The 24,022-nt window shown below is 45.0% G+C and overlaps 1 protein-coding gene across 2 annotated transcripts in view; it reads right to left on the minus strand.

Moving 5' to 3' along the window:
• KDM4B (lysine demethylase 4B) overlaps positions 1–24,022 on the minus strand; it is a 180,834-nt gene that overhangs the window by 18,218 nt on the left and 138,594 nt on the right. For both annotated transcript variants that reach the window (XM_080988779.1, XM_080988780.1), the window contains exons 12-14: positions 21,010–21,130; positions 15,550–15,728; positions 2,529–2,742 (exon numbers count right to left, since the gene is read on the minus strand). In XM_080988779.1, the coding sequence (XP_080844905.1) occupies positions 2,529–2,742; positions 15,550–15,728; positions 21,010–21,130 (514 nt within the window). The remainder of the gene's footprint in view (positions 1–2,528; positions 2,743–15,549; positions 15,729–21,009; positions 21,131–24,022) is intronic.

Here is a 24,022-nt window from a genome sequence, read left to right on the forward strand (position 1 = left end):
AGGCATTCTGTTGTCCTGAAACTCACATCTCCATTCTCTTCCCACTTGCCCAAAAAGAGCTCAGAAGGGAAGGGGAAGCAGACCAATGGCAACTTCAGGAATAACATCTTAATGAGGAACAAATTTTATTAGGCCACAGCTCCGGGGCAGGGGCACATGCCCTCCATGCAGGTGCCAGGTCCATGAGTGGGAAGCAAAGAGCAAGAGAGAAAAGTGGACCAAAAGGCAAAATGTCCAATTTATGCAAAACAATCCTGCAGGACTGGAAAGTTTACGTCCTGGTGTTTAAACACAAACTGGCCAAAACATGGATAGCTATCCCCAAAGATGTCACAGTCTGTGTTATACCTTGTGATTCAAGGAATAGGTATATTAATGGATTGTCTGGAGGTTTTTGGAGGATGGATGGTGGCTATTGAGGTTGAATCCTGACAAGACAGAAGTATTGTTTTAGGGGGACAGGGGGTGGGCAGGTGTGGGGGGGGCTGGTTCTGAATGGGGTAACTGTGCCCCTGAAGGACCAGGTGTGCAGCCTGGGAGTCATTTTGAACTGATAGCTGTCCATGGAGCTGTGTCCAGGGCAGCTGTTTAGCAGCTCCACCTGGTACGCAGGCTAAGACCCTCCCTGCCCGCAGACTGTCTCGCCAGAGTGGTGCATGCTCTGGTTATCTCCCGCTTGAACTACTGCAATGAGCTCTATGTGGGGCTACCCTTGAAGGTGACCCGGAAACTACAACTAATCCAGAATGTGGCAGCTAGACTGGTGACTGGCAGTGGCCGCTGAGACCATATAACACCAGACCTGACCTACACTGAAGACCTACACTGAAAGACCTACACTGGCTCCCAGTACGTTTCTGAGCACAATTCAAAGTGTTGGTGCTTACCTTTAAAGCCCTAAATGGCCTTGGCCCAGTATACCTGAAGGAGCGTCTCCACCCCAATCATTCAGCCCAGACACTGAGATCCAGTGCTGAGGGCCTTCTGGCAGTTCCCTCACTGCAATAAGTGAGGTTACAGGGAACCAGGCAGAGGGCCTTCTCAGCAGCGGCGCCTGCCCTGTGGGACACCCTCCCATCAGATGTCAAGGAAATAAATCACTATCTGACTTTTAGAAGACATCTGAAGGCAACCCTATATCAGAATTTTTTTAATGTTTAATGCTTTACATTTTTTTATGTGGTGTAAGCCGCCCAGAGTGCCTGGGGAAACCCAGCCAGATGGGCAGGGTATTAATAACAACAGCAGCAGCAACAGCAATACTAATAGATTCAAGTCTCAGTAGTCATGAGGCTCCCAAAGAACATGAAACAGAGTCTGTGAAATGCTGCTTGTGTTCACTGACAGCCAGCCTGAGCAGACAGGTGTGGGGTGGCAGGGTATAGCTTCAAGAAATAATTGAGCCAACTTCACAGAGAAGAAACAAGGCGTCAGCGGGAGAAATGCTCATGGTTGATGAACATTTAACCAGAGGTCAGAAAGATGAAGGACAATCGGTTGAAGACAAAAGAGTGACATTAAGTTACAGGACGGAAGAAGGAGCATAGCATAAGTGGCAGAGCACTTGCTCTGCAGAATAATAATAATAATAATAATAATAATAATAATAATAATAATTTATTATTTGTACCCCACCCATCTGGCTGGGCTTCCCCAGCCACTCTGGGCGGCTTCCATAGAAACCAAAAATACAGTAAAATATCACAGATTAAAAACTTCCCTGAACAGGGCTGCCTTAAGATGTCTTCTAAATGTCAGGTAATTATTTATCGCTTTGACATCTGTTGGGAGGGCGTTCCACAGGGAGGGCGCCACTACCGAGAAGGCCCTCTGCCTGGTTCCCTGTAGCTTTGCTTCTCGCAATGAGGGAACCGCCAGAAGGCCCTCGGCGCTGCATCTCAGCGTCCGGGCAGAACGATGGGGGTGGAGACACTCCTTCAGGTATACTGGGCCATTTAGGGCTTTCAAGGTCAACACCAGCACTTTGAATTGTGCTCGGAAACGTACTGGGAGCTGTACTGACAGAAGATCACAGGGTTGGTTCCTGGCATCTCCATTTGGAAATATCAGGTAAAAAGTGCAAGCATAGAATTGTAGAGTTGGAAGGGATCCCGAGAGTCTTCTAGTCCAACCCCCTTGCATTACAGGAAACAAGACCTCTCTGTGTCTGCAAGACACAGACCTCTCTGCCAGCCACAGTGGACCAACCTGGGCTATGTGGACTATCTAAGGCAGCTTTCGATGTCTCTATGCTTTGTGATGGTTGAGGGAGGAGACAATGAAACCCAGAGAAAGGCAGTTCTAGTTCTAAGCACGCACAGACCTCCTTGGAAATCTACATCCCTCCCAGGGATGCTCTCAGGTGGCTGTTCTTACCAGGCAACCTGTGCTGCAGCAACAGGTGGAGGGTGTTTTCGTCTAATGCAATGCTGCAAGGCAGAGGGGGAAGGACCGACAGAAGTTCTGATGCCACCAAAAAGAAAGGAAGGGCTGGGCCCAAAATACAGAGAATCTCAGCGTAGACTTACTGGCATGGACCTGCAGGCAGCACTTGGCACAGGAAATCAAGGGGCTGCTTCCATCCTCTCCGATGTAGGAGTTGGAAGGGAGGGGCTCTGTGTTTTCGCCACTAGAGGTGAAGCACATCTCAGGAATCAGAGGCTTGGTCTTCTGCTCATATTTCAGGGGTGGCTGGAGCGAGGAGCTTTCTCCAGGGGAGATTGTGGCTCTCTCTTTTTCCAACTGCAAGAAGAGGGGGGAAATACAAATTACTACTGAGTAGAGCTTGCTCATCATCCAGAGAGTCTGGAAAGCAATTAAATAGAAAAGCCAACCTCTGATGATCACATATCAAGCCCCCTTTGCTTTACAGTTCATTCCCTTTTGCCATGGAGACAATGCAACTCCATCCAACTGATTCGATTTACAAGACTTATCTGTCTCATTCACCACACTCAAAGTCCTGGGTTCACTCAAAGTCCTGGGTTCAGATGTAACAGAAAGCCTGTTTCCCCCTATGTGAACGAGCTGCAGTGAGCCTCGGGTTCACATGTTCACACCTCTTCTCTTTTGCAGCTACAAGGAGATGGGAAACGCTTGATAACCATTTTAAACAAGTTCTAGTTCCCCATGCCGTCTGAACTTGGGGATCTTCAGTTTGTTTAAACTCTGGTTAGAGAGAAGTCAAGATCCAACTGTGGTCTCATGACCTGGTTTACTCACTAACTAGAGCTAGACAAACCACAGCTGAGCTCAGGTGTAAATCTCAAAGAATTGTAGAGTTGGAAGGGACCCTGATGGTCATCTAGTCCAATCCCCTGCAATGCAGGAATACTGCCCACAACTGTCCCTGGTGTGGGGTGGGTGGCCTTGAACCACCAATCTTCTAGTTGGCAGCCAGACGCACTGACCCACTGCTCCTCAGGAAGCTGTGGTTTGGTTGAATCTCCTTTATTCCAGTCACAAAGAGATGGGACAGGCAGCGAGCCAAACTGGGGCAAAAACAGGTTTTATTTTCATGCAGGTCAAAGATGCTCACACACCTGCATGTGCATTTGCGTACACACACAGGCTGGGAGCCTCAATGGTGCTCCTCAGGAGACTTCACCCGGGGCAAAAAACCCGGCTAGCGCCCCCCCGCCAGCTACGGCACCAGCGAAATGACACAGTGGGGAAATTCACACTGGAGGAAAACATGGTTTCCCTTGAGATCTGAATTGAGCTGAAGTGACTCACATTGAAAAACTAAGAAAGAATACAATTTTAAAATCCTGTAAAGTTGTGTGTCAGCTTAACATGGGATTCTAATTGATGTGACATTTCTTAAACTAAGGAGTAGCCCCACCCAACGGTGAAGTCGTGGGGAAGAGGATGCAAACAGTTTATCACGACTTCTTGGTGCCAGACCTATGAAAAGCTGCAGCTGACACATCCCCCAATTTCAGTGGAACCATTGGAAAAAATCAAGAGTTCATGGTGGCCGCAGGATGTGCTGCAGATAAAGTATATGGGGGAGGAGGTGGGGAGGAGGAGAAGGAAAAGGACATGGTAGGTTTTGTAGGAGATGGATGAGCAAGGGAGGGAGGAAACATGAAAGGGGGTGGGGTGGAGAAGCTGGGTGGGCAGATCCAGTAATGAGCCTTCAGGGAGGAGACAGAGGAATGAGCAATCTGGCAGGCTTAAGCAGGGGCAGTGTCTCATTAGACTTGAGAAACATCAATTCAACATTTATTTGATACTAACTGCATGGCCAGCACTGCAAAGCATTTGATCCATCATGCTCAGAGGAAGGAGCAAAGGAGGTTCACAGGTAGGTGAAAATGCAGAAAGGGTTACCCGCTGCTGTTTTCTGAAGGAGTTATGACAGAGAAGCAGGTTTTGGGGAGAGAACAGGACATTAAGAAAGGGGACATTAATGCAACATTTGTATGATCATATACTTGTACTGTGACCATCAATCAGGAACAACCATCATGTCTTGGCTCTCTGTGTTCCCAACTAGCCTGGCATCCTAATTTTTCCCATGCAGTGAGCTTATTCAAGATCACTTCATATGGATTAGCTAGCCCTGTTAACTACTTTGGTGGCGGGGCAGTGAAATGGTGTGGAGTCCAGGAGGGTTCTTGCCTCCATTTCAGTGCCTGCTATGCCACAACGAGGCAAGACAAAGGGAAACAGAACTTGTTTGGGGCAGCTTTTCCTTTCTGTCCTTGAGAAAAAAATGAATTTATTTCAAGCGAATGAGAGCAGAGAAAGGAACCACTGCTCATCCCACAAGAACAGTGAAGCTATGAGTCACATTTGTTGCTATTTTCAAATACACCACTTGCCAAACGTCCTTTGAAAAGGGTTTTGGGGGAAGGGATGGAAGAGACAGAGATGCATAAGGAGACAGACGTTCCTCCCCCACTTCTTTGCAACTGTCTCCTCCTCTTTCAGCAGGATTCTCTCTCCAGAAGAGCACCTCAAGGCTTCTGGTAGCAAAACCAGCACCGAGGGACAAAGGATTAAACAGAGCCCAAGTCTCCTTATAAGTTCACTGCAGAGCAGCACTGTGCACTGCTAGGGAGACACACTCCATTGTCCGACAGCAGGGGAAATCAGGAAAGCTCTTATGCCCCCACAACAACACACTTTCACTGCGAAACTTTGACTTTTAAATACAGTGGTGCCCCGCAAGACGAATGCCTCGCAAGACGGAAAACCCGCTAGACGAAAGGGTTTTCCGTTTTTGAGTTGCTTCGCAGGACGAATTTCCCTATGGGCTTGCTTCGCAAGACGAAAATGTCTTGCGAGTCTAGAGATTTTTTTTTCGCTTTTCCCCCCCTTTATCTAATCTGCTAAGCCTTTAATAGCCTTTAGTAGCCTTTTAGCAGCTAATCCCCTAAGCCTTTAAGCCTTTAATAGCCGCTAAACCGCTAATAGCGCTAATCCGTTAAGCCGCTAATAGGGTTGCTTCGCAAGACGAAAAAACCGCTAGACGAAGACTCTCGCGGAACGGATTAATTTCGTCTTGCGAGGCACCACTGTAGTGTCTACCCATGTGCAAAGGGTGACCTTTGTAAGGTGGGCACAAACTGAGGCCAGCATTGGGAGAACCATCAATTCATTATGAAGAAATTGAAGCCCCAGCAGCAAGCATGAAATTCCATGTCCCTTTACTGACTAGCACAGATATGCATGGTTTTGTCTGATTGCAAAAACTCCTACAAACAAACCCCTTCTCAGGAAAATTTAACAATTGCATGCACAATTTTGTTAAACCATCCAGAGTCTTGACTCGAAAGTTCTCAAAGCTGCCTCTCAGTAGCTCGATAAGGGTTGGTAAGAATGTCCACTGTCATCTCCTTGGTTTGGCAATAGGCCAATTCAACAAGTCCATTTTATCGTGTTGCACACATAGCGCTACTCAACCCTAACGTGCTTGGTTCTCATGTAGAATTTCTTGCTCTACGACAGCTTAAAACAGCTCTGTCTGGTTGTCTTCAATCAAATAGGCTTCTTCAGTCCCAAACCAAAGTCCATAGTCAGTTGGCTGATTCAGGCTAGTTCTCTGCATGCTTCAGTTGCAGCTACATAATCTTAACTCTGTGGTAGACAAAGCTACATTTCTGCTTATAACTGCCCCAAGAAATGGATCATTTCTAAACAAAAAGAGGAACCCACCTGTTGACTTGTAATCCTTAGTGTCTCCTGCCAAATCAGCATCTGTGTAACCTACTAGTTATGGATTGCAATCTGCTGGCAGCTTAAGTTTACAATTCATGGTTCCCTTTTAGGTATCTGAAAACTCTCTTCGCAACAGTCCAATCCATCCTGGTGAGGGAACGCACTTTCCTATTCAGGATTCCCACTGCATTTGCAATGTCTGGTCTCATTGTCATGGTCAGATATAAAAGTTTCCCTACTGCTGACCTGTACTGGTGGTTGTCTGGTAAGAGTTTAGATTCATTTCAACTCTTTAGGAAGTCAGTAATCCTTGGTATGGTTACTGGGTTGGCTTCTTGCAGATTTAGACTGTCAAGCAATTCAATGACCACCTGCTTTTGGCTTCGAAGATAAGATCCATCTTCCTTTCTTTCAATTTGGACACCTAGGTAATAGGAAATTTCCCCAAGATTTTTCACCTTCACATCCTTGGCTAAGTGCCTCATGACTTGGAAATTGTCTTGGAAATTTTTAGTTGTAATGATCAAGTCGCCCACAAATGCCAAAGCATAAGAAAATTGTCCATTTTTGCATTTGGAGTACAAACACTTGTCTGTGTGACCTTGCGTATATCCTGGCTGTTTGAGCATGCTGTGCCACTTCTCATTCTATGCGTTTGCAGCTTGTTTCATTCCATAAAGCCCTTCTGAAGCCTGCATACTAGATGAACTTCCTTTGGCTTGACGAAACCTTTGGGCTGTTCTTTGAGATTCTGCTATGCAAAAATGCAGTTTTTATACGTCTCACGTCCATTTGTTTAGAAGTTAGTATGCTTAAAAGCAGTGGGACGCGGGTAGCGCTGTGGGTTAAACCACAGAGCTTAGGACTTGCCGACCAGAAGGTCGGCGGTTCGAATCCCCGCGACGGGGTGAGCTCCCGTTGCTCGGTCCCTGCTCCTGCCAACCTAGCAGTTCAAAAGCATGTCAATGTGCAAGTAGATAAATAGGTACCGCTCTGGCGGGAAGGTAAACGGCGTTTCCGTGTGCTGCTCTGCTTCACCAGAAGCGGCTTAGTCATGCTGGCCACATGACCCGGAAGCTGTACGCCGGCTCCCTCAGACAATAAAGCGAGATGAGCGCCGCAACCCCAGAGTCGGTCACAACTGGACCTGATGATCAGGTGTTCCTTTACCTTTATGTTTAAAAGCAGTTTAATGGCGGTGTACCTCACCACAGGTGCGAAAGTATCATCCTCTCCATACATTTACGAGTAGCCTTTTGCTACAAGTCTTGCTTTGTAGTGCTTGACTTACCCTTCTGCACCCTGCCTCACCTTGAATACTCACTTGCTTCCAATTGCCTTCTTCCCAAGCAGCAGCTTGGTGAGGGTCCAGGTCTTGTTCTGGTGCAACAAACTCCTCCTGTGCAGCATCCTTCCACAGGCAAGTTTCAGTGGCCAGGTGGAAGGTTCCAGGGGACATACCAACCTTGCAATGTTGGACAGTCGTGGAGCCAGGATACCTTTGTCGGGTCTCAATTAGCGACTGACTTTTGGGCTCTGCAGCCACACCTGCATCCTCAACACCCTCCTGTATAGGCATCTCGTCATCAGTCTCCATCTCATCCCTTCTGGCAGTAGTGCTACTTGGAATCTGCTCCTCTGCTTCTTCCTCCTGTTCATCCTCTGTGCCAGGTGGTGTGGTAGCAGAAGGCAGATATGAACTGTTATATATCATTCAGGAAAGTATATGAGGTCCTGTGTGTCTTCCTCGGACTGCTCAGAATAATCTATTACCGCTCCTCTCTTATCAGCTCTGCTGGGCTCATCAAAATGAACCATATGTCTTGCGCTGACCTTTCCTGTTCTTAAGTCCATAACTCCGTAACCAGGCAAAAACGTTCCTTTGGATGATTGACATCCAATGCCCTTTTAAAATGTGTTGGAGTGGGGGTTATTAGGTTGTTTTTGCTTTGATTATGTATTTTGAGTTTCTATATTGTGATTTTATCCTATGAGCAGCCCTGAGACCTATAGGGCGCTATAAAAATCTCTTCTTCTTCTTCTTCTTCTTCTTCCTCCTCCTCCTCCTCCTCCCACCAAGCATGAAAATATGTCGCAGGGTTCCCACAACACCTTCATCAAATGCGGCGATAGGGGTTTATTGTTTTTGTTTAAAATTTTATTTTTCATTTTCTCATTTTATAAATACGTTAACAGAATAAACTTAGGTCTTTACATAATCAATCCACATCTCTCTCCTTTCTGCAGTTACTTAGCTTACATCTTTTTGTTACTGCATATCCAGTTCAAACCTCTTTACTAATATTCCCTTTGTATTCCCTTTTAATTATTTCTTACTGCACGTGTTTATGTCAATCCTGCTAATGCTTTGTTTACATCTTCAAATATTCAGTAATTCCCCCCCATTCTGTTTTAAAAAACTCTCTTCTTGATTTCTTATTCTTCCGGTAAGTTTCACTATTTCTGCATACTCCATCAATTTTAACTGCCAGTCTTCCTTCGTTGTAACTGTTTCCTCTTTCCATCTCTGGGCATAAATCATTCGGGCAGCCATAGTAGAGTACATAAATATATATTCTTCCTGTTCTTTGGGTACCTCTCCACCAATTATACCTAAAAGAAAAGCTTCTGGTTTTTTTTAACAAAAGTGATCTTCAACATTTTTTTCAATTCATTATAAATCATTCCCAGAAAGCTTTTGCTACCTTACATGACCACCACATTTGGAAAAAGGTACTCCCCTTCTCTTTACATTTCCAACAGGTATCGGATTCAGACTTATGCATTTTTGCTAATTTACTGGGAGTCAGATACCATCTATACATCATTTTCATTTCATTTTATTTTATCGCACCACACGTTGTAAATTTCAAATCGACATTCTACAATCTTTCCCATGCTGCCAATTCAGTATTATGTCCTATAGACATTGCCCAGAGGGGTTTATTGTTTTTGGCTAGATGAACCAGAGTACAATGCCACCTGAGAATGACCTTCAGAAAAGTTTCTTGAAGGTGAGATGAGATAGTTCTTAAGGGTGAGGTCCTCCATATGCCATCCCACTCAATGACATTAATTTCTTTGCATTCCCCAATTTGTGTTCTGCAAGTATACTATAGATCAATGAAACCAATATACTTTGGTTTCAATATACTTTGATTCAAATATTGTGAGGGAATGAAATCCTTCCCCTCTTTCTTCTAAATGTTTTGCAAATGAGCAGCACTGGAGAAGTTGAAGCCAATTAGGATGTAGGTCTTTTAGCTTTCCCTTTAGCCTTTCTTTCATTTTTGCTTTGTCTTTGTATATCAGGACTCAAATTCTATATATGTCCATTTCCCCATTCTTTATATTGCCAGTATTTGTCTTCCGGTATAAAGGTGGGATGGTCTAGAAACGGAATTAATGGAGACGGTTCAGTGGCCAACATTTTCCTTTGATTTTTCCATGTCATAACTGCTGTTTTTAGAAAAGGGTTATCAATTCCCTTTATCTCCAAATCTGATAGTTTTAAGAAGGAAAATGCTTGGAATAGTGGCATGGAAGGGGATAGTTCAATTCAGCCCCTAATCAGTGGAATTAGTGATTTAATTTGAAATGCCGCATAGCAGAATTGTAAGTTTGGCATTCCAAGTCCTCCCTTAGATCTATGTTTATACACCATGTTGGAACTAATATGCATTCGTTTACCCAGCATTTTCCATTTTCAAATTGCACACAGAAACCTTTTCTGTCCAAGGTAGACACACTAAGCATGTTGCAGTTCAACATGCAACTTTCTCTCTCAAGTGATTGTTTCGCTTGCAATTTAAGCTTCCTGAACTTGCACTAGATACCTTTATGGGAATATTGCAATCCATTAATGGGTTAATATTGTTAATGCCTCCAAAGAAATTATTATCATAACTCGCGTGCAAAGAACACCCAAATCTATTTGATTTTGTGCCATAACTGTTTACAGTTAGATTATTCCCTTGCAAAAGACAACACTTTTTCTTTGCTCCCCTTATTTTGGCACGCTTGCTTAAATGCAGGGGATTTTCCTGAACTCACGGCTTCAAAAAATCTGGAGATGTGTCCCTCTTTGTTGCACTTGAAGCAAACCATTTTTCTGGTTGTAGCCTTGGCTCTCCTTTGGGACACATAGTAGAGTCACTGCGTCTTACACTGCTGGCTGAAGAGTTTGCTCTTTTCTCTACATAGTCCTCTTTTGGGTGCCCAATCACATTTCCTAGCGTTAAGTTTAGCTTATAACCCATGAGAGTTGCAATTGTTTGAAATTTAGGTCCTGGTGTCCCCAGGAAATAGCAAACTTTCTGTTCCTCATCCATTTTGTATTGTGAAATTTCTAGCTTTTCAATAATTGATAGGAACACTGTCACGTGACTGTTGGTCCTACTTGGATTCAAGCTTTAAATTAAATAAATATCTCACCCAGGCACGGCGTGAATGCTTGCTTGCTAATCAAATGCTTTTTGCAAATTTTCAATCATCTGAGCTGATATGTCACCTCTCTCTGTGTGAACCATTTGGGCACCTGAAATACCATCCAGAATGATAGACACTGCCAATTTATTCTGCTGCTCCCACTCCTCTGAGGCTCTATCCTCAATGGATTTCTCTTTCTCAATACATTCTAAAATACCTTTCATATCATATTTGGCTTCTAATCATTTTTTACACTGGATGAAATTGCTTTGTGCAAGCTTAGGTAATCTGAAGCTTTCTTCAACAACAGAATTCCTGCTATCCATTTCATTTTAGAAAAATCAAAAAAGAAACCCCCCCCATAAAAATTTGAAAAACTGCCAAAAATAGACCATTCTCAAAATCTCCAAAAGGAAAGTAAAATTATCTAAGCCTGTTTCCTAAAAATCTGAAACGAAAACCAAAAAGCCAAAATCCTTAAAAGGAAAATAAGTACTGTATTTTTTGCTCTGTAAGACTCACTTTTCCCCTCCTAAAAAGTAAGGGGGAATGTGTGTGCGTCTTATGGAGCGAATGCAGGCTGCGCAGCTATCCCAGAAGCCAGAACAACAAGAGGGATTGCTGCTTTCACTGCGCAGCGATCCCTCTTGCTGTTCTGGCTTCTGGGATTCAGACTATTTTTTTTCTTGTTTTCCTTCTCCAAAAACTAGGTGCGTCTTGTGGTCTGGTGCGTCTTATAGAGTGAAAAATACGGTAAACACTAAAAAGAAAAACAAACATTGACTTCCATCAATCCCACAGCACCTCCTTTACCTCTCATTGTATCATCCTGTTTTCCTTATCATCTCTATCCTAGCATCTAGATATAATTCCCTCTTTCTTATCCTTTCACTTCACAAGGTTATGCCAGACTCAGCCAGATTTCTGTCCTCGAGCCTTGGCTTTTAAAGTATTCATTTAGGCGCTCCCATTCCTTTTTCACTTCACTTTTTGGGTCTTGTCTTTTTATATCTGTCAATTTGGCTAATTCTAAATATTCTGAAAGCTTACATAACCATTCTCCCCTAGTGGGTAACTGATTTCCTTTCCAGTATTTAGCCACCAGGATTCTTGCTGCAGACGTTGCGTATAAGAAAAATTTAGTTTTGTCTTTTGGAATATCGTCGTTTAAAATTCCTAAAAGGAATGCCTCTGGCCTTTTACTATATGATATTCTTAGTATTTTCTTTATTTCTTCGTGGATCATGCCCCAAAATTTCCCAATTATACCACTGTATATGTATACCGTATTTTTTGCTCTATAAGACTCACTTTTTCCCTCCTAAAAAGTAAGGGGAAATGTATGTGCGTCTTATGGAGCTAATGCAGGCTGCGTAGCTATCCCAGAAGCCAGAACAGCAAGAGGGATTGCTGCTTTCACTGCGCAGCGATCCCTCTTGCTGTTCTGGCTTCTGAGATTCAGAATATTTTTTTTCTTGTTTTCCTTCTCCAAAAACTAGGTGCGTCTTGTGGTCTGGTGCGTCTTATAGAGCGAAAAATACGGTATATTTTTATCTTGCTGTTCTGCATTGGAAGAGCAGGTCGAGAAAGGAAGGGTGTGTTACTCCTCTTACAACAGAAACAAAAGCTCCATGTGGCAACTAGGAAATAAAACACACAAAAATGTTTTTTTCTGGTTAAAAATCACTTTTGAAAACCCAAAACTCTGCAAAATACTCTTACAACTACAGTCCTTAACTCTGTCATTTACTAACTAGCATAGATATATATTGTTATACTTATTTGGCAGCTTCCAGATTGGATGGCTGCAGTGCACTGTCCTGCACAGTACAAGATGCAGCTGCTAGAGTATTAACTGGGACCAGTCAATAGACCTGCATCTTGTCTGTGTTGAGAGACCTCTGCTGGCTCCTGATCATTTTAGGAGCCCAATTCAAAGTGCCTTCAACCAGCCTTCCCCTGCACGATGATCTTCAGATCCTGCATCTTCAGCATGGCTAATGGTCAGTGATGATGGGATCGGTAGTCAAACGACATGTCTGTGGCACCAGGCTGGGAAAGGCTACACAACTTGGGACCTGTTTATCTAACGAGGTGTTTGCTTCCGCATCAAGCCAACAAGCACTGTAGTAATCTTTGGAGGCATCTGAGGTGAAGCAAGTAGCAACCAGAGAGAGGATATTCCTTTACGGAGCTACTCGGCTTATGAAATTCTCTCTTTGGGGAGTCTTGCCTGACACCTATGTACATATCTTTTTAGCACCAAGCAGATATCTTTTCATTTTCCATTGCTTTTATTTCCCGAGGAGTTATAGCCACTGGTTTTATTCAACTTATTTACCCATTGTCATTTATTGGCTATTTACGATTTTTATTGTCAGTCACTGAGCTGAAGGGTGCCACAGAAAGCCAATAAATAAAATGCAAGTGTTGTCTTCCTAGATCACACTGATAGTCCATCTATTCTAGCTCCTGTTCCCAGCAGTGGCCAACCAGAGGTCTCAAGAGAGCTCACAAGAGGAACAGAAAAACACTTTGTTTGCACCCTGCATTTGGTCCCTTGAAGTGTCCAGAGGTTTTTTGGCCGGGCTGGGCTGGGGGTGGATGTTGACCCTCATGATTGAGGAGATTTATTACAGTAGATACGCCTTTCCTCCTTGAAGCTTGCCTCCTGCAACCCATTTCCCTGCAATGTGTTATGATGTGGGAAGTGGGGGTGGGGTGGGGGGAGGAGCACTGGGTGCAGCTAGGACTTCCTCTTGGTTCCCATAGTTCCCACTTCAGGTGAAATGAACTTCCCAGAATACTATATGATGCAGTGGGATTCCTTGGCAGGTTATCACTGGGAAACAACTTTTACATTAACCTGAAGGTAATCAGTTTAAGGCCACTGATAATCTGGAGGTCAAGCAAGGTCAAGCACAGATGGCTATTGCTGCATCCCTCTCCTTTTGGTTCCCCCTGGATAACTGGTTGGTTGTTGTGGAAGACAGAGCACTGGGCTAGGCTGGTCTTTTGGCTTCATCCAGCTCAGCAAATGTTACAGCTAAACCATCTCCAGAGCAAAGAGTTCTGTACAATATTTTGGCTGGCCCATGTCCTACGTGGTCTGATTCCTAATGTACTTTTGAAACGAAAGGTAGTGATGATTAGATGCGGTGCATTTAGTAAGTGCTTAACACTTGGCTGTTGCCAAGAAAAAAAAGAGCACACACACCCCGCCCCCGCAAACAGAACTTCCCAAATCTTGAAATGCCAGCAACTGCTTCCGTTAATCAATGAAGCTTGGACTGTGCCCAGAAAACATACACAAATATTATATGTTATTTACCCTGACGATAGGGAGATTAAACCCAACATGATGGAGAAGAGAGTGTTACATTCCATCCTTCCAGTTCCTGCTCTACAAAGTGAGGCATGAGCCCCAGATGATCACTAAATTGCATCCTTCAATTCAGTTACCTGCCAATTAAAAAAAACACGTTCTTCCACATCCTGCCATGGTTTAAAGATCAGTAGCTCTTAAATATTTTACTACCGATTGCCACCTGAAGGGCCAAGGAAATAGTGGTACTATAAATAGCTCCTCCTCTGAACAGCTGGAAGTCAGATACAGTGGTGTCTCGCAAGACGAAAATAATCCATTCCGCGGGTCTCTTCGTCTAGCGGTTTTTTTGTCTTGCGAAGCAACCCTATTAGCGGCTTAGCGGATTAGCGCTATTAGTGGTTTAGCGGCTATTAAAGGCTTAGCGGCTAAAAGGCTATTAGCGGCTTAGCGGCTTAGAAAAAGGGGGGGAAGCGAAAAAAATCGCAAGACTCGCAAGACGTTTTCGTCTTGCGAAGCAAGCCCATAGGGAAATTCGTCTTGCGAAGCGCATCGAAAAACGGAAAACCCTTTCGTCTAGCGGGTTTTTCGTCTTGTGGGGCACCACTGTACCTGTATGTAGGACTGACCCATAATATGGCCATCTTTAAACAACTCCCTCTAAGGTGCAGTCTGCATGTGCAGCAGAAAAAGGCACTAGAGCACTGAGGGGGTAGACAGAACAATTTCTGATTACAGGTGCATACTTTAAAAAAATGCTTTTCAAACTTGCAGAAAGAAAAACTGGCAAAGTGGGAGGAAGGCTGGGCTAGAACCTGACTGGCTGCCTGATATGCCAGTTTAGCATTTGCAGTGAAATTTCACACAAAGTAAATGGTATAACACGCCTACAATACAAAGTGGAGCAGCCCATCTCAATCTGACACATGTCAAGAGCCAAGGCTGACACTGTAGATCCATATGTTTGGGGGTGCTGCTGCTTTGGCTTTAACGAGGGAGGTATCAGCAGGCTTGGGGGACCCCCAAAACCTGTCGAAGTACAACAAAGATTTAGGGGGAAATGAACTCTAAATGGGTAGAGAAATCCCCCAAGAGTGGCCACAGAATGCTCACAGGCTGTTGCTGGGGCTATGTGAACTGGAAGGGGGAAATGGGTGGGAAGGGTAATGGAATTGAGTATCCTGGGAAAGGCAGACTGCAACTTTTGGCTAATCAGAAATCAGATGACCAAGTGTCTATTAGTTTGGAAGCAAACTGAGGTCACCCACAAATGATATTGATGATATTATCATCATCACCACCACCACCAGTTCAACTGGAGGTGAGTAATAATAAATCAAGCATACACCCATCTGCATAACTGCTGGCATGCAATGTGACCAAGAAGAAAGCTGCCATCTCAAAGGTTGATATCAATAGATGAGACACCTACATACTTACTGTTCTCCACCCAAAGCTAGAAAGGTGAAGCATGCTAGAATTATGATTCTTCCACAGGGGACTTAAGAGCTTTCTAAAATCCTTACACCCCTTTCTAAAGGATTACAGGTATTTAAAGAAATTGTTTGCTGATTGAGGGGACCTTGGGGTATTGTGTGCTTGCTCCTCTACTGAAGCTGCAGAATTACCTGATTATAGGGATAAAAGAGGGTGCAGATGGCGCAGTATGGCTCAGTCGATGCTGCAGCAGCATTGAATCGCCTCTCCGCAGCAAAGTTGGGTGCTTTGTTTTTCCACAGCAGGGAAAGCAAGGACTTCAAGGGCTCAGGGTCACCAACATCCTCCTCACCAGAGAATGGGAGGGTTTCTAAAGAACAAGATGAGCAGAGAGAGAGAGAGAGAGAGAGAGAGAGAGAGAGAGAGAGAAGGGTTAGGTAGAGAGGCAGGAACAATGACTAGGTATGACCCACTTTGTAAGGCCAATCCACTCAGCCATAAAGGAGACACGATAGCGAGTCATCCAAAAGCCAATCAATTAATGAAATAAACACACACACACATTTTTTGTAAACATGTACCTACCAAATAACTGAACACTAAGTCTAACTGAACTTTTGTTTATCAAAAATATAAGCTTAGACTTCTGGACCTACTCAACCTTAATGACTGGTTAAAATAACTGTAAAAAAAGAAAATATAAAGTGAAAAGCAACCACAGTGCTGCTATAGAGAAATCAGCTAGGGTTAGCTAGCCTTGGAGCAGTCCAACTCCAAACCATCCTAAAATGTCATGGAGGAGGCAGTAACTTTTCAGTGCATCAGAAGAAGTTCTTATCTCCTCTTTGTCAGCTGCCTCAGGATCCATGTGTGGAAGCCATTACTGGCTACAAGCTACCTCTAGAATCCAAAACCGCATGTCTCTGAATACCAGTTGCCAGAGAACAAGGGGGAGAGAGAGGGCAACTGACTTCATGTCCTGCTTAGGAAACAGGATGCTGGGCTAGACAGGCCTTTGGTTGAATTCTGCAGGGCTATTCTAAAGTACTACTACTACTACCAATAATGATGATGATGATAATAACAACTACTACTACTGCTGCTACTTTATTATTAATATGCTTCCCATCTGATTAGGTTGCCTCAGCCACTTTGGGTGGCTTCCAACAAAATATTAAAACACAAAATTCGTCGGAACTGGATCTCAGTGTCCTGGCTGCTGTAGACACTCCTTCAGGTATACAGGTATAACATGCACTTGGTTAAAAAGTGAAGGAAGCAATTGGAACACTATCTGTCTGGATTGTTCGGCACAGAGTGTTGTTCCCCCAAACACTTCCATGCAGGCCTCTCGTTTCCCAGCTTCCCTCCCCATGCACAGTGGTCTTGTTTATATCGGTAAGAGATGCTCAGTTCAGAAGTGCTGCCAATTCCTTGATGGGGAGCAGGAAAAGTCACAGTTTCATGTGGCCAGGCTTGACAGCTCTGTGACTCAAGCCCCTGAGAAGTACCAGTGCTTCATGACAAGACTACCCTTCAGGTGGGAGGCGAAGCCTCCTGGCTAAGATCTGGCAAGCCAATGGGTAGAGAGGTGAAGCTATCACCAGATACAGAAATGATACAAAGGATAAAAAAACTGCTGCCAGCTGTCACCTGCAAACCTCTCCCCTAGACGACTGTGGAGGTGCTGTGATGCAATCAATGTTCACTCCATTCTAATTGTTCAGGGGAGAGCTGTCAGCGAATAAAATGTCGATATCTTGCACAGATTCTGTGAAGGAATGGAAAAGCTAGTTTTCTGGCTGTTAATCTATATTGTAATGCAACCAGGGACGTTGCGGTGGCAAAGTCAACGAAGCCTGATTGGCAGAGCTGTCTTCATGTCAGAGATAGGCAGGAGGGCTGCGGCCTGCCAGAGGTTCAGCTGCTTAGGATTTAAAGAGAGCTAGGGCAATTCAAACAGCCCAGGAAAAGGAAAGGCCTAAGAGAAGTGGAGGGCAGGGGAATAAAATACAAGGAAGCTGGAAGGGGCTTGCAATGGGAGTAATCTAGAAGAATGAGGGAATGAAGAAAAATCCAGAGGGACGCATCTGAGAGAAGGGCAAGGGGCAAGAAGAGAAAGGAAGGAACTGTGCACATGTAGTAACTTAAAGTGGCTAACCAAAGTATCTCTTCTGTGTCTCGCAATGAAAACAGACCATTGGGCTTAATGTGATAAGTTCCTTTTTCACAATGTATGGAAGGTATGCTCAAATGTGCTGGTCCTACTCTCTGCAATAGAAAAAGCAATGCAATTCTGCTTTGTAACTTGCAATCCTGTGCAGGAGAGACTTCCCGGTTTCAGGACCTAGCACATCAGCAAACAGTGAATACTTTCAGATATGCTAACTTTTCCTTAGCAGCAAAAAATATCAGGTAAGAGGAAACAGAAAAAGAGGTATGGAGTATCTCCAGGCCCAAACAACACTGGCTGAGAGCCAAATACCACCACCCTACTCTCCCCAGCAGAGAGAACCAATTCTCTAGGGTGCACAGCATGTGTGCCACCCACTGCAAAACTTATCATGGCAAATCCAGTGTTCCACTTTTCTACAGTGAATGAGGATATCATTGAACTAGATGTTCATAGCTGCAGCCACCCCAGGGTGCAACTTCTACAGAAAAGGCAACATCTAAGCATGGATTGTCCCCAAACCAGAACTAGTTTAGGAGCTGTGCCTGTCCTAGCACCCAGAGCAGATGGGGAAGGGAGAGGGGAGAAAGGAAGTATTCCTCTCTTTGCCTGACAGTCCTGGTGACAGAGTAGGGCCCAACCTTTACCTAAAAGAGGAGATGGGGTTTCCTGCCTTTCCCTAGGAAACAAGGCATCTGTAGCTGGTCCTGCATCAGGACCTAGATCATGACCTCCACCAGCAGAATGTGGCATGTAGGCCTTGTGTCATCCTAATGGGATGGAAGAACTTCCAGTGGAGGGATGCTACCCTCCTTTGCAGCCTTGGGCACACCACAATACCCACGCACCTGCCTGCAATGACCACCCAGCAGTGCCTCAGCCGCCTCATCATGTAAGTGCAGGTAGGTGCCCAAAGCTCTGAGGAGACCATCACACACCTTTGGGAGCACTTGACTTCCTGGGTTCCATTTTCTGTGCAGCTGCCCCACCCACATCTGCCCATGCTCCTTTCGAAGGAATCTATCAGTAATGTATGACTACCCCTCCCCTGCCTGGACCAGAAGCGTTACAGCTGCACTGCTCACCTGCAACTTAAATGTATGTATTATTTTCGCCCGAACTCCCCTAAGGGGAAATGATGAGGGAAGAGAATTGAAACAGGCAAACGGAAAAGTTTTGCAGAACTCCATCAACACCCAGTCCCTTGGCACGAGACAAGGCGGAGTCTCTCCCACGCATTGTGGCAGTTACAAATCTGATTAGCACAGCCTTGCAGATTCAAGCACTTAAGGATAATCCTCTTCACTGTAGGGGGGATGGGACGACGACATTTTGTTTCGAAGAAGACTTGAACCATCAGTCTGGACATAGGATAACAATGGCACGGCGTTGCCCACTTCTATAGTCATAGGGAAGGGGGACCTCTGGCTCCTGAGCACTTTCCGCAGTCCACGCCAGGTGTGTGTCCATGTATGCACAACTGTGTGTCTGATCATGTCCTAAGAGGCATTTGTGCTTCGCCCTGCCTGCTACTGGAATGTGCCACATTCCAGTGTCAGGAGCTACAAAGTTGTTCCTTTCTGATGCTCAAATTCTAAAAAGGAAGCCACTGGCCTGCATTGGCAGATAAAACTCCTGAAATGCTATGGCACCTGGAGGATTAACGGATTCCTTATGGCATGTGAGGTTTTGAAAGATACAGATGACTTGGTTGGATATTATGATTTACTATTGCTAATAAAATTTGTTAGTCACTTTTTCTTGTCCAAGGCAACTCAAAGCAACTTACGAGCAATCAACCAAACAAACTAGAAATAAATCCACATAGATACATTAAAATCAAGGGGGTATGGGAAATTACCGTATTTTTCGCTCTGTAAGACGCACCAGACCACAAGACGCACCTAGTTTTTGGAGGAGGAAAACAAGAAAAAAAATATTCTGAATCTCAGAAGCCAGAACAGCAAGAGGGATCGCTGCGCAGTGAAAGAAGTAATCCCTCTTGCTGTTCTGGCTTCTGGGGTAGCTACGCAGCCTGCATTCGCTCCATAAGACGCACACACATTTCCCCTTACTTTTTAGGAGGGAAAAAGTGAGTCTTATAGAGCAAAAAATACGGTAATAAATCTCACCCACTCTAAAAGGCCACAGGTAGTTAAGAGGCAAAATTATAGAGGAATTATAGAGGAACATTTCTGTCTGGCAACTAAATATATATAATATGATGGTACCAGGTGAGCCTCCCTGCGGAAAGCATTCCACAAACAGGGAGCCACCACTGAAAAGGCCCATTCTTGTGCTACCACCCTCCAGACCTCTGGTGCAGGGGGTACAGGATTGTAGGGTCCATCTTGGTGCATATGGGGAAGAGGCGGTCCTTGAGGTATTGGGTCCTCAGTCAGCAAGCAGCCAACCAGACAGGCAAGGGGGAAATTGAGAGAGTCAGCATGGTGTAGTGGTTAAGAGTACTGGACTAGGACCTGGAAGATAAGGGTTCAAATCCCCACTTGGCCACGAAGCTCACTGGGTGTGACCTTGGGCCAGTCACAACTCTCAACCTACCCTACCTCACAGGGTTGTTGTGGGGAAGGGGAGAAGTATATATATCACCTTGGAGAAAAAGATGGGATAGAATGAATGAATGAATGAATGAATGAAAATATCGTTCTGGTGGCCTTAAAGAGATGTACAGATGAACACTTAATAAAAAGAAACCAGTATGTCCTTCCTCACTCAACAGGTTTGTATGCACAAGGTCTCACGTTCAATCCCGGGCACCTGCAGTTAAAGGTTGCAGGTTAAGTGAAAGACCTTTGGGCTGCTGCCATATCCTGAAAGTTTGGACACCCAGGTGGGGATCCGCTGGCTGACAGAAACAATACTATAACTGTCAGGGAACTGACATCGGAGGCAGAGGCGGAGGCTAGGCTCTCAAGCGATGCTGGAGAAGGGCCCAGCAGGGGGAGAGGCGGCTCACCAGCTGGGGAAGGAAATCAGCGTAACACCAGGGATAAAGGGGGGCAGATGGGGGAAGCGGCGAGGAGGCTCCAGGACTCCTCGCCGGAGATCAGCGAGGAGAGCACGGGTCCTCCGCTACCCACGCCCTCCCTGCGCAGAAGACTTCCGCGCAGGGAGAGTAGGAGGAGACTTGGAGTCAAACAACTTTTATGCTGGAAAAGGTTTAAGAAACGCCCACTGACGGATTCTGCTAGCGACTGAACAGCCACGAAGTGTAGGGCTGTCCAGACAGAAAGGGTTTAACAAGGCAACCTAGCCAGGAGTGGCACCAACTTGCGCACAAGCAACCCCTACATTTATTACAATAACTATCTGTAGAGATCGAGAGGCAGGTGAAGACACACACACACACACACACACACACCCCTACCTCCACCTACCTGGGAATATTTCCACCAGGAAAGATGGGGAGGGTTGGACAGCCTAGCTGGAAGCTGCTTGGAAGAACCGGTATACTTACCCTCATCACTTGAAGCTTCCTGTTTCACCACAGAAAGTGGGGAGCGTGTGGGTGGCTTGCCCAGTGGGTGGCGGCGACTCTTCTTAATCTCCATCTTCAGTTTAGAGAAAGTAGAAGTTGTCTGGCGGGGGGAACAATGAGAAAACAATACAACCGTATTATTTCAATATATGTCAGCTAACTCAGGGTGATGGAAGCAAGGCGCATGTTACAGTGAAAAGCTTCAAGGCAGGTCATCGCTACCCTTTGCCCTGTGGTGATACCAGGTCAGCAAAGTCCTGCGAGTTGGGGGGGGGGGGAGCATAGTCAGAGTTGTGCATCCCCTTATGCTACAAAAGCCCAAATTCCACAACAGAGCAATGTAAACTCTGAAAGTGAACGCAGTGTTTAGCAATTTTGCTTAACCCAGCCTGCTTCTGCCATGGATGAGGAGCATGGAACTACAGAAGTCACTGAAAGGACTCTTCTGCATTGCACATACGCTTTCAAGCCTTTCTCCGCCACCACAAGGGCTAGAAACCTCAATCAAATCAAAGCAGAAGCCCTCAAGGCCCTGAATTCTACAGCAAATCCCTCCCCTTGCACAGGATTGCAAGAGCATGTAACACATGTACCTTTGAGAAGGGTTGCGGTTATTTTCTATATGGATACTCCAGCGTGAAAGTTCTGAAGACCTTTTTAATGACATTAGAGAAAGCATTTGGGCAATGAAAACAGCTAATGGAGGGGGGGTTGAATTTTTTTCTTTTCTAAAAGAGGCTTTTAAAAGCAGGACTGGATAAGTATGTGACAGAGGCACTCTATTCAAAGAGCTACTAAAGAGAGGGCTTTCTCAATAGTGACACTCCACTTGTGAAATAGGCCCGTCTGGCACAAGTCTTGTAGTCTTTTCATCCCCAGATGAAAATCTTTCTATTAAAACCAGGTTTTTTAGAACACTTGTGGTTTTTATAATCTGGGCGTCTCGGTTTAACAAGTCACATTTTATTGCAAAGAATAATTTTTAGATTTTTTTTAAAAAATGGGCAATATCATCAAATTAAACCATACTCAGTTATGACTAACACAAGGTATCGCCCATTTTGTGTTGATTTTAAGACAGTATTTTAACTTTCGCCAACCTTCTAGAGACAGGGAAGGGATTGCACACAGGCAAGGGTCGCATCCATGCCATAGATTTGAAGCACTCTCGTGCCACTTTAACAGTCACAACTTCATTGGTCCACCAAACTAAGTGTTGTCTATAAGCTGACTGGCAGCAGCTCCCTGGGGTTTCAGATGGGAGTCCTATTCCTATCTGGAGATGCTGGGGACAAAATCTGAGACCTTAGTCCGCCAGATCTGAGCTATGGTCCTGTCTCCCAAGATAAAGTATGAGTCCAGTCATCCTGGTTCAAAAAAAGAAAAGAAAAGAAAAGAAAAGAGGGTCGATTTAAAAAGGAACTCAGATCAAGGCAGATCAAGGGGGGCAGCCCTAGATCAAGGCAGACCGGGGGGCAGCCTTGCTCAGTATTGACAGTGATAACTCAGGGTTCCTTACAGGGGTCTTTCCCAGATTTACCAGGTGATGCCGGCAATTGGGTCTGAGGACTTTGGCATACAAAGCAGTTGTTCTACACTGGGCAGCCACAGCCCTCCCTCTAATGAATGGTCCAGATGGCGAACACTTCACTGTGCTGCTTGACAAGGAGGTCTGCTAATGTTGCAAGATACACATTCCGACTCTTGGGCTGCATTCTGGAGAACATGGCGATTCATGGGCATCCAGGAGCTGGCCATCTCCACTCCCGTGATAGCGTAGCCTGCGTCTGCTCAGGAAGGCTGGATTAAACGATGCACAGAGCTGGGAGAACCATAACTGAAGAGTTCTTACTGACAGAAGCTTTTCATTTACCAGGCAGACTTCATGTCCCCAGTTGAGGCACCGGCTTGTTTCTCCTTCCTCATGTGTTGTGTTCAAACTCCTAGTAGCTTTCATAGCAAAACCAATGAATACACACAATTGTCACACCTACCTGCTGACATATATGCACGCACACACATCCATCTGAATTTTAAAGCCCACAAAGCCAATTATGCTAGGAATGCTCTGTCAGAGAAAGGGTTGCCTAGCGATGGTGACTCAGTATAGGCACTCCAAGGAAATTCAGTGTGTTTCAGTAATTCTCAGTTCTGCAGTGGAGAAGAGTCAGGGCCCTTTTCTTCATCTACATTCTTTGTGCACCACTGAGGGGGCTGTGTGGGCTTTTCATTTTTATCCAGAAATCAATTTACTTTTTTAAAAAAACACGTGTCAGGGACTGTGCTAAGGTAAGGTTCGTGGAATGCTGACCGAGTATACAGTACCAGAGAAGAGCCTACCAATCACAACTTTTTATGCCAAAACAAAACTCAGAGGTAATCTATCTAGAATTAATCGTGCTATTTTTATTCTCAATGCCAATATCCATGGGTGAGTGGAAAGGAGAAAATATACACTTTTGTGACCCGGACTGGGGACTTGTCCCATGGAACAAAGACCCGTGGAAAGTAATGGCTCAGTTGGTTGTGTCCTTTAGTTTCCTCAGTGTGTGTGCGCGCCTGTGTGTGCCTCCACACGCCTACAAAGGTTCAGTCACATGAGCAGTCTGAAGCAATACAGCTCAGACACAACTGTGCTGCTCTTATGTCTTGGCTAGGGAGACAATCCAAACACCTTTGTTCTCTGCTTCTGAGAATTGGGACAGTGTACGAAGGGGAACTGCAGGAGGGGGTTCAGTATTTGCTGCTCTGGGTTCTGGGGAAAAAAAACTCACGACAAGCTAAGACAGCCCTGCCGTTATTTCCTAGTTACACATTTTTATAAAAACTCTTCACCACTTGGCAGCAGAGAGGAAGAGCTCTTCTGGAATACACCTCTCGTTCTACCTTTTTGGGGAAATTACCCTGATGTAACGATGTCTGTCAGCAAGGAGTTCCCAAGTAGTTCAGCCACATGTTGTTTCTCTGTGGAACTGCAAGCTCTATGCTCCCC

The sequence above is a fragment of the Podarcis pityusensis genome, assembly GCF_964106645.2.
Source record: "Podarcis pityusensis genome assembly, chromosome: 18".
Lineage (NCBI taxonomy): Eukaryota > Metazoa > Chordata > Lepidosauria > Squamata > Lacertidae > Podarcis > Podarcis pityusensis.